The sequence below is a fragment of the Oncorhynchus nerka genome, linkage group LG16 (genome assembly GCF_034236695.1).
Source record: "Oncorhynchus nerka isolate Pitt River linkage group LG16, Oner_Uvic_2.0, whole genome shotgun sequence".
Lineage (NCBI taxonomy): Eukaryota > Metazoa > Chordata > Actinopteri > Salmoniformes > Salmonidae > Oncorhynchus > Oncorhynchus nerka.
The window spans coordinates 1,989,166-2,009,013 of record NC_088411.1 but is presented as its reverse complement, the minus strand read 5'-3'; the positions used below and the strand labels follow the sequence as shown (position 1 = coordinate 2,009,013).

The window sequence follows — 19,848 nt, the reverse complement described above, 5'->3', positions numbered from 1 at the left end:
CAATACATTCAGGAGTAAACATGTTCTTGGTCTCTATGTGCAATAAGTGTTTAACATGACTTCTGAAGGACTACCTCATCTTTGTACCCCCCCCCCCCCCCCCACACACACACACAAAGATAATTGTAAGGTCCTGATTCGAGCAGTGAATTTCAAACACAGATTTAACCAAAAACCAGGGAGGTTTTCCAATGCCTCTCAAAGGGCACTTAATGGTAGATGGGTAAAAAAAAGCTGACATTCAATGCCATTGAGTATGGTGAAGTTATTAATTACACTTTGGATGGTGTATCAATACACCCAGTCACTACAAAAATACAGGCCTGCTCCCTAACGCAGTTGCCGGAGAGGAATGACATTGATCAGAGATTTAACCATGAGGCCTATGGGGACATAAACCGGTTGAGTGGTGTTTTCCTAAGTCTGCTCACCACTTAACAGGGGGGTTACTATATAGAATTGGAAATACAAAACCATGTTCTGAACAAATATACATTTATTCGAATACAATTTTAGCTACATGGGATGAAAAAAAATATAGCTACCAAAGTGCATTCAATTGAAATGTACATTTGTTTTCTGAGCTCTAACACAAGTTGTTTAAGAATAGCAAGCAATAAAAAGGACACATTCTTCAAAATGTTTCTTTACATAGATTTTTTTTGCTTTTCGTTTTTATGGTCAAATTAATCTGGATACAATGAGACATTTAAAAGCAGTTGAACAATTATTTTTTACAAGCAAAGCCACAAACGGTTCTATTACTTTACAAAGAGAAAATCTCGAGCAACAACAAGGCTGTGTTCTGAACAGGGGTTGGAACCAAAATTATTTTCCAATTGTTCCAAAACAGAACCCCAATTTATTTTCATTCCGACCATAAAATAAAGTTCTGAACCAGTTTGAACCACCCCAAAAAGTCACGGTTCATTATGCTCCTTTTTACCAAATAGCTCATTAAAATGTAATTATCCAATTAGCACCGATAGAGAAGCTAGCTACGGAACCGTAAGCTTGTTGTTTACATGTTTAATTGGTCATTTAAGTGCAGGCGCAAGATCTGACTGAAATTTCACAGGTGGGGAGAGAGCAAGGGGTAGACATTGGAGGTTTGACTTGAAGTGCTAAAATACCTTGACATGTGAACTGGAATGTGTTCAGGACACTATACTAGCATTAACTTTACAGAATTATATACAAGACATGAGGAAACATTTAAAAAAACAAAACATGAACCGGTTCTTAAGATTTGAAAATGAACTTTGATTGTTTTGTGTAGGGCAGTGATTGAAATCATCAAAGACCACTTTGTCTTATTCTATTTCAAGAAGCTGATTAAAGTCAATGCACTTCCATCAGATGGAAAAGAGAACCATATAGAAAAAGGACAGCCTGGTTTTTGCTCAGAATTTCAACACTAACATTTCTGCAAACCTATAATAACTTCCATTGGTGTCTTCACATTAAACATTGTGTTTACTGTTGATTGATTGTTTTCATTGTTGCTTCTGCATACAGATTCCCCCAGAGAACATTTCAAACATTTACACGCAAGGCTTCCACAGACATTGTTATAGTTCCTCTACAAAATACTAAATCAGATCATGCCTAATTTGACCTCATACAAGTAGAAAGGCACAATAGAGGTTCGCAAGCCAGCTAGCACACAAGCCATTATAAAACAGTTTCAAATTAATACTGATCGATCATCTCAATTAGAAAAATACTATTCTTATCAAATTATTATTTGTAAACTTTTTTGGGGGGGTAGGAAATTACCATAAAATAGCTTTGTGCTTATAAAGGACTCCATAGCTAGAGGAGAGAGGCTCCATATGCATATTGTCTTTCACATTTCCTCATCTAATAGAATGTAAACACGAATTCTGACCAACACTCATCACTGGTTAATCACAAGCATTCACATTTTAACTAAATAAAACAACAGCATTTTTAGTACTGGTAACTCATGATTACTTTTGAGATTGGTAGCCTTGTTACTTTATACACTTTCAGATCTGTTTAAGAGAGAACATTTTACATTTGAAGGAAAACGCAGGCACAGGACTGTATTACCATGATTACATAGCAATAAATATAGTGCAACATTGACTGAATTATGATGGAGGGAATGTAAAAAGATGGGAATTCATACAGATGAACAAAAATGGTGCTGGTCTCTTATCTAGCGGGATATCCCTATTCCAAATCAGACAGAAGAATACAATGTTTTAAACAAACAGGCAGGAGTTCCCTTCACACACCAGAGCTAAGAAATGCTCCCTCATATGCACACGCACTTAAAGTTCTGAAGGTCCCTCTTCAGGTTCATTCAGCTCCATGGAGTAATAGTCCAATGGTCGCCTAAGGATAAAAGCACACACACAACAATCATTACAGTATCATTCTCTAAATTAGTTCATAATAGAACACCACTGAATAATTCAAATAAAGTATTTTGAATGAATATCAAAAGGACAAATTTCTCATTGCTGGAGCAGTCTGGATCACCTTGAAGAGCTCACATTCAAGCTTTTCTGAGAACTACAACAATGGCACCACATGATTATGTGTTAGAAGAGTGAGGTTGAGGCAGGAAAATTTGAGCTAATCATGTTTCTATCCACTTGGGAGTAAAAGGCCTAAGTGTGTGACTCCATTATGTACAGTTGCATAAAGTGAAATGATGCCTCTTCACTTAACCACTGAGCCAAACTGAAAAATTGAGCATTTGTGCATACATATTCTATGCATGTCCGAGTATGCATGCACATTTGGGACTGTATGTGTGCGTGCAAATGCATGCATGCGTGTGTGTGTGTGGTCTCACCTCTTTTTGTAGAGGTAGGTAAAGAGGGCTGCTCCCAGTCCCAGTAGCAGTAGAGCGCCCAGCACCAGGCCAATCTGCAGGCCCAGGGCAGACTCTGAGAAGAAACACCATCATTCAGCTAAGCTTAGCCCTGGACTAAAAAGCACTTCAAAAATGGAGCTTCTCTAGGCTTACAGAGAAGGCTTCATCTGTGTCTCGGAAACCGGCTCATAGGAAATAAACCTGTGCATTGAACTACACTCCCAAAATGAGCATGTTTGACTCAAACGTTATTAGCCAACGTTCACTTTATAAAAACATCAGGAGAGCCTGCTAGGGTTAATGACTCATATATATATATATATATATAAAACACACAAAAGTATGTGGACACCCATTCAAAATTAGTGGATTTGTCTATTTCAGCCACACCAGTTGCTGAAATGTGTATAAAATTGAGCACACAGCCATGCAATCTCCATAGACAAACATTGGCAATAGAATGGCCCGTACTGAAGAGCTCAGTGACTTTCAACGTGGCACCGTCATAGGATGCCACATTTCCAACAAGTTAGTTGGTCAAATTTCTGCCCTGCTAGAGCTGCCCCAGTCAACTATGTGCTGTTATTGTGAAGTGGAAACTTCTAGGAGCAACAACGGCTCAGCCGTGAAGTGGCAGGCCACACAAGCTCACAGAAAGGGGCCACCGAGTGCTGATAAAAATAGTCTGTCCTCGGTTGCAACACTCACTACCGAGTTCCATGACAATGCGCCCATGCACAAAGCGAGGTCCATACAGAAATGGTTTGTCGAGATCGGTGTGGAAGAACCTGACTGGTCTGCGCCGAGCCCTGCCCTCAACCCCATCGAACACCTTTGGGATGAATTGGAACACCAACTGCAAGGCAGGCCTAATTGCCCAACATCAGTGCCTGAACTCACTAATACTCTTGTGACTGGATGGAAGCAAGTCCCCGCAGAAATGTTCCAACATCTAGAGGAAAGCCGTCCTAGAAAAGCGACTCCATATTATTGCCCATTATTTTGAAATGAGATGTTTGATGAGCAGGTGTCCACATACACTACATGACCAAAAGTATCTGAGGAGTTTCCATGACTATTGACTGTCTAAATCTGAACAAAGATTGCCACCTTTTGGAGAATACAGAGAAAATGTGTTGCAAATACTGTATCAGTCCTACATTGGAAAACTTGACACAGATTTCCAATGCTCAATAACAGAAATTCTAAATCTTGAGGCAGCTGCAGCGAGTCTATCCCACTGGAATAACAGAAGGGTACAGTTGGGTGCAACATTTTTATTTTATTATGCAGGATTCAACTCAATGCCTCCAGGGCTGTTCTGTGGGTTAGTTTGTTTTCATTCCAACCAATATCCTTGGCTTTGATTGGCTGGTAGCCCAGTTTAGCAGTTTTTCATTGCTTCATATCTGATAGGGCTCATACTATTCAACACTAGTGGTGTTTAGTGGTGTGCGTCCTGAGTTAAAGCAATGAGATATCCTTCAATCGTGTTGGGGTAATATTCAGCCGTGTTTGCTCACACATATCAAGAGCGCTATGTCCAGGTATTCAATCAAGGTTTAGTGGTAGTGTTGTGTTCAGGCTGCAAGTGTTGGGCTTAGACCAGGGTTGTGTTCGTTAGGGCACACGGTAGAAAAACATTTCAAAAAGCTGTGCAGCAGAAAATGAAAACCTACCCATTTCGGACAGTTTTCTTCCGTTTCGTGCCCAGTGAGCACAACCTAGGCTAGTGAATTTTGTTCAGGTGTGAGTGGGGGGCGCTCACCAGTGCTCATGCGTCGGTCAGTAGCCGGGTCGGTACAGGTGTCCCCCTGGGAGAGGGAGGTCTGGAGGATGAGGGCCCTCTGATGGTCCGACAGGGCCTGGATGTTCCCCAGTACACGGAGCCACCCGGCCACACAGGAGAAGTTGGCCACTGAAACACACACACACAAAAGGTGGGTTCTCCAGTTTAAACAGAGATGAAAACACATTGGTAATGTTACAATGTGAAATGACTATGGCAGGAAACATAAAACCAAAACCCCTATTCTCAACACTGGATGACAAAAAAAACGGAGTATTGCACATTGCAGTATTGTTATGCGCATGAATATCAATGACCAAATGTGTTATACGTGTGCTCGTGTTTGCAACTGTGTGTGTGTGTGTGTGTGTGTCGTCTCTGTAATGCTAGTGTTGTGTCTCACCCTGCAGGTAGAGGGCAGAGATCCCACAGTGACATCTTTCCTCTAGATAGCCAGCCACATCCATCTCACTGTGACCCTGCACCAGTCCACTGCAGTCTGACAGAGAAAGTAAAAGATTGATAGAGAGAAAGAAGGAAAGATATAAAGAGAGTAAGAGTTTTTTAAGATTAACGAAGGTACAAATAAGCCATTAGAGATACTAATGAGTTGAGACCACTTGATCGAACAGCATTATGTATCACGCACTTAACATCACGAAAAGCCCTATATCCCAAGAAATACAGATGACATGGCTTACTTCCTGGGTGCTCCTGCCAATCACCGGAGAGGGGAGCCAGGCATAGGTTAAGGTCGCTGGAGAAAGCGGGGCTGGGGCAGATGTTGGTCAGGCGCGGGGTGGGGGAGGAGCTGGTCCAGGAGGTGGGGCTTCTCGCCTCGCAACAGGAGCAACGGCTGAGAGACACGGGACCGTCCTCCACTGACCTGTGGTGTAAAAACAGAGGCACACACACACACACAAAACAATCTTTAGTGACACTAACAAAAGACTGACTAGCTTGACTTAACCTATAACAAGAGTGGCCAAACTTTCTGGCCCGAGGGACAAATCAGGATTATAAAATTCAACAGAGGGCCGCACAGATTTTTTAGAGACCGATTTCCCCGTAAAAATCCATTTGCAAGCCAGAAAAAGGGCAGTTATTTCAAAATATATGTCCATTATCATGTTTACATACTTTATAATAATTGTGCAGATAACAGCACCAGAATTGCAATTTTGCTGTATTGTGTGTACACAATACAATAGCTAATACAATAGCTAATAGCTCTTACTGTTCAAAAGCTAGAAACCGCTCCGTTTGTACCAACAGCTAATAGTCGATATCGTAGGTTACTCACGTAACCACGGTTCTATGAAATAAGCGGCACATTCTGTTGACTACAAAATATTTTTCTGTAACCTTCTGGCGGCCCAAACCAAACTTTTGGCCGGCCTTGCCTATACCTTGACCAAATAGTTTTATTACCAGTCGTACACAAAGCAAATACAAGTAAATGTAATTCCTACCTGAGTACAGGCATCACCTGCTGCCCTCTGGTGGCAGAGAGTTTAATGAGCAATCTCAGTTCATCACTGAACACTAGTGTGTCACGAAGAGTGCTGTTGGTTAGGGTGGTACCAGCTCTACACACAGTGACTGTGTCAGAACACAGGACTACAGCCCCATTGGCCGGAATTGTGGCCCCCTTTGGAAACACCTGGTCTGTGTGGAAGAGGAGAGAGAGGGGGAAGACCAAAAGTGGTGGTGAGGGAGGGAAAGATACATTTGATTTGTGCCGTTAATCTTTTCAGGGTGGTGTTCATTAGGGCAACAAAAAGTTTACAAACAGAATAATTAAAATTAGTACTTCTCATTGATTCATTTCAGATATTACCCTCCTGTTACACTCTGTTTTGGACCATTGTCTTCTGATTTGTGCCTAGGAAACATGACCCTGATCTCACCTGCTCCCGTGATGTTCCCGATGAGGTAGAAGCCGTTATGGTCTGTGATTCCGGTCAGAGGGAGGGCCATAGTTGTACCAGCGCGATACTCTTCAAACACAGTCAGGACCAGGCCCTGTAGAGAAGTCAGGGGCGATCCTAACAGCTCCACAAACCCGCTCTGCTGACTGTGGTTGGTCCAGTGGGCACCGCCCACCTCACTGATGACCACACCCTCGGGGGGAGGGGGTGGGCGGGGACAAGAGTTCTCCCTCAGAGGTGTGGGTGGGGCCACCTGAAGAACAATATAATGGATTGGATTTCAATTGGCAAGGTCATCGAAATTGTTAAAAGGTTTTTAAAAACAATTCTAATAAATACAACAGTTGGACAATGGATGAAGATACTCCAATTTTTATAATGCATCAGATATTGACTGAATTATAGCACATAAACCATTTTACTGGCATGGACAAATAACGAATGATGTTCATGGATTTGGGTGGGAATTCAGGTATTCAATTTGTCATCAAATTTAAATGTAATTTTCGGAGGACACACTCATATCCACATTTTGTTGTTGTATTAGTTTCTTTATGTTAACACAATAAAGACCTAAGTGCCTCATTTGCATAAATACACTGGGTGTATTTGCAATTGCATACAGTAGCGGGTCGGAAGATTACATACACCAAGGTTGGAGTCATTAAAACTCGTTTTTCAACTACTCCCCGAAACTCTGCTTTTGCTTTGTCATTACGGGGTATTGTGTAGATTGAGGGAAAAAACTATTTAAATCAATATTAGAATAAGGCTGTAATGTAACAAAATGTGGAAAAAGGCATGGGTTCTGAATCCAATGTACAGTTGAAGTCAGGAAGTTTACATTCACTTAGGTTGGAGTCAATTAAACTTGTTTTTCAACCACTCCACAAATTTCTTTTTAACAAACTAGTTCTGGCAAGTCGGTTAGAACATCTACTTTGTGCATGACACAGATCATTTTTCCAACAATTGTTTACAGACAGATTATTTCACTTACAATTCACTGCATCACAATTCCAGTGGGTCAGAAGTTTACAGACTTCTGTTGACTGTGCCTTTGAACAGCTTGGAAAATTCCAGAAAATCACATCATGGCTTTAGAAGGTTTGTAGACCTCCACAAGTCTGGTTCATACTTGGGAGCAATTTCAAAATGCCTGAAAATACCACGTTCATCTGTACAAACAATTGTACGCAAGTATAAACATCATGGGACCACGCAGCCGTCATCCTGCTCAGGAAGGAGAAGCGTTCTGTCTCCTAGAGATGAACGTACTCATGTGAAAAGTGCAAACCAATCCCAGAACAACAGCAAAGGACCCTGTGAAGATGCTGAGGTAACAGGTACAAAAATATCTATATCCACAGTAAAACGAGTCCTATATCAACATAACCTGAAATGCCGCTCAGCAAGGAAGAAGCCACTGCTCCAAAACCGCCATAAAAAAGCCAGACTACAGTTTGCAACTGCATATGGGGACTTAGATCGTACCTTTAGGAGAAATGTCCTCTGGTCTGATGAAACAAAAATAGAACTGTTTGGCCAAAATGACCATCATTATGCTTGGGGGAGAAAGGGGGATGATTGCAAGTCAAAGAACACCATCCCAACCATGAAGCATGGGGGTGGCAGCATCATGTTGTGGGGGTGCTTTGCTGCAGGAGGGACTGGTGCGCTTCACAAAATAGATGGCATCATGAGGTAGGAAAATTATGTGGATATATTGAAGCAACATCTCAAGACATCAGTCAGGAAGTTAAAGCTTGGTCGCAAATGGGTCTTCCAAATGGACAATGACCCCAAGCATACTTCCAAAGTTAAGGCAAAATGGCTTAAGGACAACAATGTCAAGGTATTGGAGCGGCCATCACAAAGCCCTGACCTCAACCCTATAGGGCAGAACTGAAAAAGCATGTGTGAGCAAGGAGGCCTACAAACCAGATTCAGTTACACCAGCTCTGTCAAGAGGAATGGGCCAAAATTCACCCAATTTATTGTGGGAAGCTTGTGGAAAGCTACCCAAAACATCTGACCCAAGTTAAACAATTTAAAGGCAACGCTACCAAATACTAATTGAGTGTATGTAAACTTCTGACCCACTGGGAATGTGATGAAAGAAATAAAAGCTGAAATAAATCACTCTACTATTATTCTGACATTTCACATTCTTAAAATAAAGTGGTGATCCTAACTGACCTAAAACAGGGAATTTTTACTTGGCTTAAATGTCAGGAATTTTGACAAATTGAGTTGAAATGTAATTAGCTAAGGTGTATGTAAACTTCCGACCTCAACTGTATATGAAAACATTAACATAAAGGGGTTGAACAGAGCTACAATGGCCAAACACTTGCACTATCCACCCTACCTGTGCTGTTTAGACCGCCTTATTAATGACTGTCTTTGTCACTTTCTCTTGCATAATTCAACAAAGCGTATGATAGTGTTGATCATGCTATTTTATTGAATAAGCTGTCCTCAATAGGCCTGAGCTTTGACACCTGTTCATGGTTTTATGATCATCTTAGTGACAGAACTCAAGCCATCGTCATTGAAGTGGTTAAGTCTGAATTTCTTGAGGTACATAAAGGTGTACCACAGGGGTCGATTTTGGGACTTGTTCTCGTCACTACTTATATAAAACACCATTGGTCAATCTGTTAAAAATGGTTAACTACATCTATATGTGGATAATACTATTATGTATGCTATTGCCCTGACTGTTGATCTGGCTGTCAGAACTACAGTCAGAATCTATGCAGGAATCCCTTTGATTTAAAACCTGTGCTTAATACCGGCAAAACTAAATATGTCATTTTTTAAACTCTTAAGAATGTTTCAGATGAACTAAATGTTCACTCATTAGATGGTTCTCCAATAAAACGTGTTCCCACATATAAATACTTAGGCATTTGGATCGATATGGATTTGACATTAAAAAAAAAATATATATGTATATAGAAGAGCTGGTTACAAAGCGATGATTTAAAGTTGTCTTTTTCTACAGAAACATATTGTGCCTTTCTCTGAGCAGTGGGAAGCAGACTATTCAGTCAACCTTTTGATCTGTTGATTATGGTGATATTTTTTTAATCAAAGTACAGCTGTTACTACCAGCTGTGTGGCTCAGATGGTAAAGCATGGCGCTTGTAATTCCAGGGTTGTGTGTTCGATTCCCGCGGGGGACCAGTACAAAACAGTATGCACTCACTACTGTAAGTCGCTCTGAATAAGAGTCTGCTAAATGGAAAATGTAATACTCTTAAACCTTTGGATGCCATCTACCATAGTGCCCTTTGCTATGTTACAGGTTACAGTTTTGATACTCATCACCTCATCCTGCATCAAAAGGTGGGTTGGACTTCACTAAAGACCCGTAGACCTCTACATTACTCCCAGACTATTTGCATTGCCCCCCCCCCTTCTGGAACACTGCTGCTACTCTCTGTTATTAACTATGCATGGTCACTTGAATAACTCTACCTACATGTACATATTACCTCAACACTAGTGCCCCCACACATTGACTCTGTACCGGTATCCCCTGTATACAGCCCTGCTATTGTTATTTACAGCTGCGCTTTAATTATTAGTTCTTTTTTTAGGTATTTTTCTTAACTGCATTGTTGGTTAAGTGCTTGTAAGTAAGTATCTCACTGAAGGTCTACACCTCTTGTATTCGGTGCATGTGACAAATAAATTAGTTAGGGACTCCACCAAACTAGTTAAATCTGCTTTTAGTTTTAATGGACCGTATTTCTGATCAAAATTCAAAATCTATTTTATCTTGATGTTTTGGTGCAGTTCGGGCAATTTAAAGTATTGATAGGTGACTTATTTATGGAGGAATGTAATTGTTTTTCATGATGCTTTATTTGTGCTTCCGATGACTGTTTTTGTATTTTAACACGTATATTCTGTGTATAATGCATGCTGTATTATACAGGGTGCATTTGAAAAACAGACCAAGGTCTCAAAAAAAGTAAAAACATAGAAAAAGGTGTCAATAGAAGGATACCCTTGGATGAAAAAAAATCAACACGCTTGGCTCTAGATTACACCTATCTAAACATACTTCACTTTGTTGTGAGATCAGACATAATATATCACTATAATCTGAGTTTTCATTTTTGGAAGTTGCTTTCATTTCAGCGCAGCTAATTTGTAAACATTTCAACTGAATTAAATGAGTACTTCTTTGGTGATGTAAGTGTCGAGACGGTGCATTAAATCGCAGACTAAGCTTTCTTATTATATTCAAACAGAAAGACAATATGTTCCATTGATCCCATTACCACGGTGTGTTTGACAGGTCATTACAAATCAAATCACATGTTATTTGTCACATACACATGATTAGCAGATGTTAATGCAAGTGTACGAAATGCTTGTGCTTCTAGTTCTGACCATGCAGTAATATACAAACATTTCCTCAGTCGTACCGTTAACCTGAAAAAAAAACGACAGTGATCAAAATGGCAAATTTCACCGAAAAGTGACAAGTTTGCAACGTCGTCTACTAAAATAATTCAAATTCTGATTAAAAGGCAAATGCAGTTTAGCAGTATTAGCGGCTTGACATTAGAACCTTGACATTAGAACCATGCTGACACATGGGGGCAGAAGGGAAAGCCGTTTATATTGCTGGCTGGCTTATGGAGAATGCGTCGACGCAGCTGCAGGGAACAGAGGGCATTTTTCTCAAAACGGTGCAGAGGTAAATATGGTTTTGCTTTGGCTAGGTAACTGCTGTTTGAATCTCGGTGCTGAGCTAGTGCGTAACAGCCATTTCTTGTATGTCATGTGTTTGTAGAATGTTAAGTCCCCTATTGACCGAGGTGAATGAAGCTACAGCAACAAGGTAATAATGGCTGGAGTAAATTTTTCTTGCTGTTGCTGTTCTCCAAATGGCATTTTAATTGGGCTTAATTTGGCCCAAACATAGACCTGAAAGATTGGTTCAGATTTGGTTCAGATTTAGTACAGTCCAAATCTGATGTTTCAAAAGTTTGTAGAGTAGAGTAGAGTCCTATACAGAAGAGTAGAATAGAGTTCAGTACAGTACAGAAGAGCACATGAGTTGAGCACAGTATAATAATGTACTAAACCGTACTCTACTTTATAGAACTCAACTGTTCTGTACTCTACTGAGCTCTGTGCTGTACTTTGATGTCCCAACTTGTGAAACAGACGTCTATGATTGGTTCAGATTTGGTCTGGACCAACCAAATGTGGTCTTGTTTGGGGCTGAGGATCATTAAAATAATAGCCAGTGTGTAGAATAATACCCAAATATACAAAGGAGAATATTGAATTTTTTACCTCTGTGTACCTAGGTTATAGTTGCCATGAAGTTAATTGCATTTATATCCATAATTATGCATTTCTGTATAGTACAGATCAGGGACCCATGAAGCAATTCCGTTACCGGGTGTAAATCCACTTCACTTACTGTAGTTCATGAACCAAAATATATATATTTTTAATTCAAGTTGTCATATCACAGCTGAAACCCCATTCTTTCTGCAGACTTTGAATTTTAAAGTGTTGTTACGTAAAAAATTGAAGGAGATTATTGCCAAAATTCTGTTACCGAACTTTGTATCTGCACAGTTCCTCTGGTAAATATGTTTTTGTAAAAATGTCTTTAAATTGTTAAAAGTAGTTTGTGTGCATAGAGTTGTATAGTTTGTTACATTTTGAAATCAATGTTTGGCATACATTTGAAAGTGAAAAATCTTTTTCACTGTTACCATGGTATTGAGCAATAATCTCTTTCTCACATGCATATATTGTGACACAAAGTGCAATTTTTTACCAGTGTGGAAATAAATCTGGTTTATATTACACTATTTAAAGTGAGAGTGAAGTACCTTAAGTAGGTATATTACACTATTCAGGGTGAGCGTGACATACTTTAAGATGTATTACTATTTAAGGTATGAGCGAAGTATATTAAATAGGGCCTCTACTCCAGAGGCTGAGGGTATTATGGGTAGGGAAGAGTATTGAGGGATCCTCACCACAAAAGCAGACAGGTCGGCAGGCAGCAGGCCATTACAGCGGCTCAAGGCCTCGTCTCCGGACTGCACCTCCGGGTCTTCCAGCAGGGGGAGCTGTCCTGGGGTCAACGCATCACTCAACTCCTGGGCGTCCTTGTCCGAGCCCCTCAGCCGGTACACCATCGCGTCCAGCAACCCCTGGGTCGGGATCCCGTTCTGGGAGGCTGAGGGTGGGCCAAAGGCGCTGCGGTACAGGGCCACTGCGTCCGGCCCGTTCTGGATGGTGTTGGGAGGCAGGCGAACCGAGGGGGCCGGGACCAGCCTATCACTGCCCACCAGGAAGTAGCCTTGGGCAGTGGTGAAGTGGCCTGTGAGGCTGATCTCACGGTAGGGCTTGCTGTCATGTCCACTGAACAGGAGGAGCCACACTCCCTGTAGGGAGATGCGGCGGCCCGACGGGTGCCACAGCTCAATGAACTCGCCGTCCTCGGCTGAGCCCGGGTTGTCTGCATTTAGCTCGCTGATCAGGAAGTCACCCCGGGCCCAGAGCGGGGGCACCTCCGTACTCCCAGGGACTACTGAAGGGGATATAGCAAATATCAAAAGTTCAAAACCACTATTGGGATCGTTTGGTCACTAGTTATATTAAGTTGCTCTTATACCTGTGTTTGTAAAGACATGTTGTTTGATTTGATTACAAGTTGATTACAATTATTCCGTTAGACTAATGTTAGACTCCATTAGCTGTGATTGATTAGAAGCTAATTGACTCTCACTAGCCTAATGTGTATCACCAATGTAATGGCGTGTGATAGAGAAATATGTAACAATCACCAGTGACGTGAGGACAAATCTTTGGCCAGGGGCACTGGTTGGGCTGTCCGGGGGTTTGTGGCGCTTCCCAGAATACACCGGGGTCCCTTGTCCAACTGGCCACACCACAGCGACTGAGGTAGAGGCACCCCTCCCCAAATCTGAGAATGACCAGCAAGGTTAGTACTTCAGTCTAAGATAGAAAGATAAATAGATGGATAGATGGCTGGATGAGTAGATGGATAAATAGATTCAAAGAAGGTGTGATTACCTGGCGCTGAGCTGGTAGGGCTGTCTGCCTGGTATGAGGGTCTCTGTGAGGTTGGCACTGGGTTGGTCCCCTGGTCCAATGTACACGAAGGCATCTAAGGGCTGTGTCTGGCTCAGAGGGCTGCCCACAGGGAAGTCGGAGGCCTTGCCACTATACAGCGCCACCGCCCCAGACTCATCTCCTGATGAACAACGCAACACAGCAGAACTTAATCACTCAACAATTCTCACCAACCAACACTTCAGTACAACAAGTTTCTCGTACAGGAAGTGAAACAAGTTGCGTAGATATAATTTCACACATACAAAAATACTACAGGTCCAGCTCCTTGACTAGACAGATAATCTCTGCAAGGCCTCCCAATGAACAGATATGAAAAAACTATTCTACCAATGAAAAGCAGCTTAAATAGGAACTCCTACAGGTACAGTTCACTGACCTTTCATGTTGTTCTTGTCAATGGTGATGGAGAGCAGGCCTTCCCTGGAGTTGGACACGTCCACACTCGCACTGATCGTTTCCGTCCGCCCGTCCAGTACCAGCAGCACCAGAGGTCCTGCAGCCTGGGACTCACTTAGCTCCACAAACCCGTCCACCTGCCCCCCTCCCAGCTTCAGCTCGCTGATACGCGTAGTGGCAGCACTGGAATCAGAGGGTGTGCAGCGGTTGCGTTGGCCAGGTGAAGGTAGGGCCACCTGGAAGCCCCAGTTTTCCCCAGAGACCAGGCACCTTTCGATTGACTCGTCTCCCTCGTGGGCCCCCTCGTCCTCTACGAAGGCCGGCTCCCCAGGGGTCAAAATCTCGGCCAGGACCTCCGCACCCCCAGACCGCCGCGTCATGTACACGATGGCATCCACCAGCCCCACGGCTGTGGCGTTCATCTTCTCCCCGTAGCGTGTGGCGGACGTGTGGTAAAGAGCAATGGCGTCCGGGCCATTCTGGACGGTGTTGGGTGGGAGGGGGATGGCTGGTTTGGGCTGCATGTCCACCGAGCCAACCAGGAAGAAGCCCCGGTCGTCCGTGGTGTGGCCCTTCAAGTCCAGTACTTTGTAGGCTATATTGCCATTTCCATTGTAGAACACCAGGGTGTAGCCGTCCAGTGAAGCCCTCTGACCGCCGGTATGATAGAGCTCAACGAACTCTGTGGTGTCCAGTTTGGGGTTGTCTGCGTTAACCTCACTGATGAGGAGGCAGTGATCTCCCTTGACTGACGCAACCAGACACATGGACAGACAAACAGCATATGCTGTGACTACTTGAAGGGCCAGTCTTCCCATCATGGCTCTCTACCAAATATGTCAGTGCTAAAATGCATGGATGGCAGACGGTCTCTGAAAGATTAAGAAAATGAGGAAGACACTTCAGGCATGAAAACAACTATTGCCTCGAAGTCACAGACAATAACATGGAGCTGGAGTGAGGATATCAATTCAACTGTCTTCATCACACAGACAAGGGGCAACCTCTGAACTGTTTTCTTCGGGTTTGACAAGTACAGACAGATTGAGGACTAGGCTACTGTGGTGCATGTTGCAATCTAGGCTAGTAGAACCTGACATTTGCCCAAAGGGAGTATTGAATGAATGAGTCATCAAAACAAGAATATGATCGGGAATGCATGTCTCTCATGAGTCACAGTGAGGATAAATCATGCATTTCTTGAAAAATCACATTCTAGGAAGAGGGTTTCATTCTAAATAGTGTATTTATGTAAACATTTGCAAACTGTGCATTTTATTTATTTATTCTCAAAAAAGTGCGAGGGCAGACTTTTTTCCAATAGTTTCCTGAACCATGAATTAACAAACGTAGCTGTAATCTTCGGTATGCACTGTTAAAATAAAAGTGTGTTATTCAATTTTTGATCGTTTCTTACCAAAAGCGTTTCCAGGGAAGCACACCGACGGTGAATATATTGGCTCGACTACGGTACTCGGTAGTGCAAGGAAAACGAAGAAAGTTGCCAGCTAAAAAAATATTAAAATACCTAACTAGGCTACTCTGCGTGATTTGTAGCCATATAGTGTAAATATTGGAACTGTATTGAATATATTCAGTTAAAATCCCATTCAAGACCACAACTTGTTGCATAGAGGACGCTATTCAAGTCTCGGTAAGCTATTGCTTCATCTCAGCGACGAAACGGTTGTCATTCGAGATCATCAGTGCCACACAGAGTTACAAAGTAGCGACGTGATTTACTGTATTTCAGTGTCCCGTCCGCGACGACGGGATTATCGAAACAATATTACAATCCAACAGAGGACGAATCCGTTTCTGTATTCCGAGAGAGATTCGGAAACTTTGTTTCAATCCCTGCGGTTCCCAGCGTTGTGTCCTCATTGACAAAGCACTTTCTCCCCCTGCTCGTGCGTGGGCGGTCGGAGGGGGATGATGCTTGGGTGTCGTTCTTGTTGCGCGTAACATTCCAGGCCATCCAAGTTCAGCCCTGATTTATATGGCCATTTGACCCCTGACTATTCGCAAGGAATGTGCAACACCTTGGCCACACTAGCAAGTTGGCTATTCCTAGCTGAAATTAAATAGGGCCGGTTGACCTTTTAATGAGCATGAAGAAAAATAGTTAATATATTGTTAACGTTCATAATTGGCATTTGTCTCTGAATGTAGGGCCAAGTCTACCACTGACTTTCTTCATGTTTGGACATTGGAAGTGAGAAAATTGTTTTAAATTCCACACAGAATAATTGTCTCTTGCATACTATTTTTAATCATACAGTCAATGATATTTGGAAAACAGTCCTGCAAAAGAAGTCGGCTGAGATAAATTGTTGATCTGAACTTTTCCTGTTGATGAGGTGGTGTTGAAAACCGCTGACTTAAAAAGGATCCAGTGACCAGAGAAATGAGGAACCTGTGGTCAAAGTGCGCTTCTTTTGGCTTTTAATTTACTTGCCTTTTAGTACACGTTAAACCTCAATATTTCAGTCACATTTCCTTATAATTCTTAAAAGTTACCATTCCCCCAATAAGAACTAGGATATTTGGTTGCAAGATATCAATTTACAAAGGGTATTTCAATTTGTAAGTGCTTGTAGTTCCCTACAAGGCTGGGTCTCTGCATCCGGGGTCTTGCTCTCAGTCTGGGTCATGGTTAATGATCTTGGACTGGACTGTGGTGTAGCCCAATTTTCAAATTAACACATCTCCACATGTGATGTGAATGTGGGTTTGATGTCCCGGGTCAGCCATGCAGAGACAGAACCTCTAACACAACCAGAAGAATTGGCTGTCCTCTCATTGTACCAGGATGTGTAAAGATATGTACACCTTCATGTTAAATTCACTCGATGTAAATGTATGTTATAATTATGTTGTATAGAGTCTACAATGTAGACCTATAGAATTCAGGAAATTAACCTGCTGTGGTTAAAGGTTTTTAGAAAAGGCCTAGAAAATGACATTTAGTGAAATATATGTGGTGTGCTTGCTAGTCTTGAAGCATTTATGGTTATGAAATAGAAATAGTAGTGGAAGTGGTACTAAATGTATTTTCATAGGCTGTGTGTTAGTTATAGTGACCTATTTTGGTGTGGTTTGCAGGTGTGAAGTTATTATAGTGGGCTAGAGTGAGTACTATGTCATCCTATGCCATATGTGTTTTTAAGCTCTCAGAATGTTTTAGTTTGAACATTCTGAAAGTTCTGTTGCAGTGATTTCAGTTTAGAATGCTGAATCCTGCATTCAATCATTTAAATGAATGGGGATACAACAAGCGTTATAGTTTATGAAGTAGGAATGATAGCAAAAAGCTGTGTTGAAGCCATCTAAGTTGAGTCAGTCTGCACATGTCAACGTTGGGGTGGTGTTTGTAGCTGTGGTCAGTAGTTGTTTGGTTGTGTTGCAGGTTATTTGGGTACTACAGTATGGATAGTTGTGGTCAGTAATTGTGTGGCTCAGTAGTTGTGTGGTCAGTAGTTGTGTGGTGGTGGTCAGTATACAAGCACAGTTTGAATGGTGCTTCTAGTTTAGACGGTTGAAGACTAGTACCGGACAGAATTTTCCCATTCAAGTCTATGGCACCTGAATGCATTATGATTTAGTTGTGTGGTTGTGGTTATTAGTTGTGGTCAGTTGTTGTAGTTTTGTGGTCAGTAGTACAGTGGCTTGCGAAAGTATTCACCCCCTTGGCATTTTCCTATTTTGTTGCCTTACAACCTGGAATACATTTTTTTTGGGGGGGGGGGGTTGTATCATTTGATTTACACAACATGCCTACCACCTTTAAGATGCAAAATATTTTTTATTGTGAAACAAAAAAGAAATAAGACAAAAAACGAATTTGAGTGTGCATTAACTATTCACCCCCAAAGTCAATACTTTGTAGAGCCACCTTTTGCAGCAATTACAGTTGCAAGTCTCTTGGGGTATGTCTCTAGAATCTTGGCACATCTAGCCACTGGGATTTTTGCCCATTCTTCAAGGTAAAACTGCTCCAGCTCCTTCAAGTTGGATGTGTTCCGCTGTGTACATCAATCTTTAAGTCATACCACAGATTCTCAATTGGTTCTGGGTCTGGGTTTTGACTAGGCCATTCCAAGACATTTAAATGTTTCCCCTTAAACCACTCGAGTGTTGCTTTAGCAGTATGCTTATGGTCATTGTCCTGCTGGAAGGTGAACCTCTGTACCAGTCTCAAATCTCTGGATGACTGAAACAGGTTTCCCTCAAGAATTCCCCTGTATTTAGCGCCATCCATCATTCCTTCAATTCTGACCAGTTTCCCAGTTCCTGAAGATGAAAAAGGGTGATGAGAGCTGTTGTGTTTGCGCCAGACATAGCGTTTTCTTTGATGGTCAAAAAGCTACATTTGAGTCTCATCTGACCAGAGTACCTTCTTCCATATGTTTGGGGAGTCTCCCACAAGCCCTTTGGCAAACACCAAACATGTTTACTTATTTTCTTCTGGCCACTCTTCCGTAAAGCCCAGCTCTGTGGAGTGTATGGCTTAAAGTGGTCCTATGGACAGATACTCCAATCTCCGCTGTGGAGCTTTGCAGCTCCTTTAGGGTTATCTTTGATCTCTTTGTTGCCTCTGATTAATGCCCTCTTTGCCTGGTCTGTGAGTTTTGGTGGGCGGCCCTCTCTTGGCAGGTTTATGGAGTGGAGTGTAATGGTGCTCCGTGGGATGTTCAAAGTTTCAGATATTTTCTATAATCCAACCCTGATCTGTACTTCACAACTTTGTTCCTAACATGTTTGGAGAGCTCCTTGGTCTTCATAGTGCTGCTTGGTGGTGCCCCTTGCTTAGTGGTGTTGCAGACTCTGGGGCCTTACAGAACAGGTGTAAATATACTGAGATCATGTGACAGATTATGTGACACTTAGATTGCACACAGATGGACTTTATTTAACAAATTATGTAATTTCTGAAGGTAATTGGTCGCACCACATCTTATTTAGGGGCTTCATAGCAAAGGGAAACAGGTCATTTTAAAAATTTCCTTCACCAATTTGGACTATTTTGTCTATGTCCATTACATGAAATCCAAATAAAAATCCATTTAAATTACAGGTTGTAATGCAACAAAATAGGAAAAATGGCAAGAGAGCTGAATACATTTGCAAGGCACTTTAGTCTCATCTGGTGGTCGGCAGTTGTGTGGTTCATTATTTGTTGTCAGTAGTTGTGTGTGGTTCAGTAATGTTGTGGTCAGTATACAAGCACACTATTCCAGACCGGGAGCGACCAGATTTTTCCCATTCAAATTTATGGCACCTGAAATACATTTGGTTTAAGGAAATATGGTTGTAGTGCCCAAGTCTAAGAAGTAGACTTCACCAGTGCCAATCAACAGTTTTATTGTTGGTAGCTTTTTTTGGTATCAAAAAGCTGTATACAAGCAACCTATTCCAGACCGGTCTGCACATTTTGAAGTTTGAATGGCGTTTCAAAACGGTTGAAGACTAGTTACATGGCAAATACTTCCCATTCAAGTCTATGGCCATTGCAATCAAATCACATTGTATTTGTCACATGCGCCGAATACAACAGGTGTAGTAGACCTTACAGTGAAATGCTTACTTACAAGCCCTTAACCAACAATAGAGTTGAGAAAAACACAAAAAGAATAGAGATAAGAATAACAAATAGTTAAAGAGCAGCAGTAAATAACAATAGCTGCGCTATATACAGTGGGTACTGGTACAGAGTCAGTGTGTCAATG

At 41.9% G+C, this 19,848-nt stretch overlaps 1 protein-coding gene across 1 annotated transcript; it reads right to left on the bottom strand.

Moving 5' to 3' along the window:
* Window positions 1–630: 630 nt before the first annotated feature.
* LOC115143881 (uncharacterized) lies at window positions 631–16,094 on the bottom strand. The gene is made up of 12 exons (XM_029684317.2): window positions 15,537–16,094; window positions 14,100–14,991; window positions 13,661–13,841; window positions 13,411–13,550; window positions 12,598–13,154; window positions 6,551–6,824; window positions 6,113–6,308; window positions 5,342–5,526; window positions 5,044–5,139; window positions 4,620–4,769; window positions 2,831–2,924; window positions 631–2,364 (listed from the first exon to the last, which is right to left on the bottom strand). The coding sequence occupies exons 2-12, from the start codon at window positions 14,938–14,940 to the stop codon at window positions 2,301–2,303; spliced, it is 2,778 nt and encodes a 925-aa protein (XP_029540177.2). The 5' UTR covers window positions 14,941–14,991; window positions 15,537–16,094; the 3' UTR covers window positions 631–2,300.
* Window positions 16,095–19,848: the final 3,754 nt, after the last annotated feature.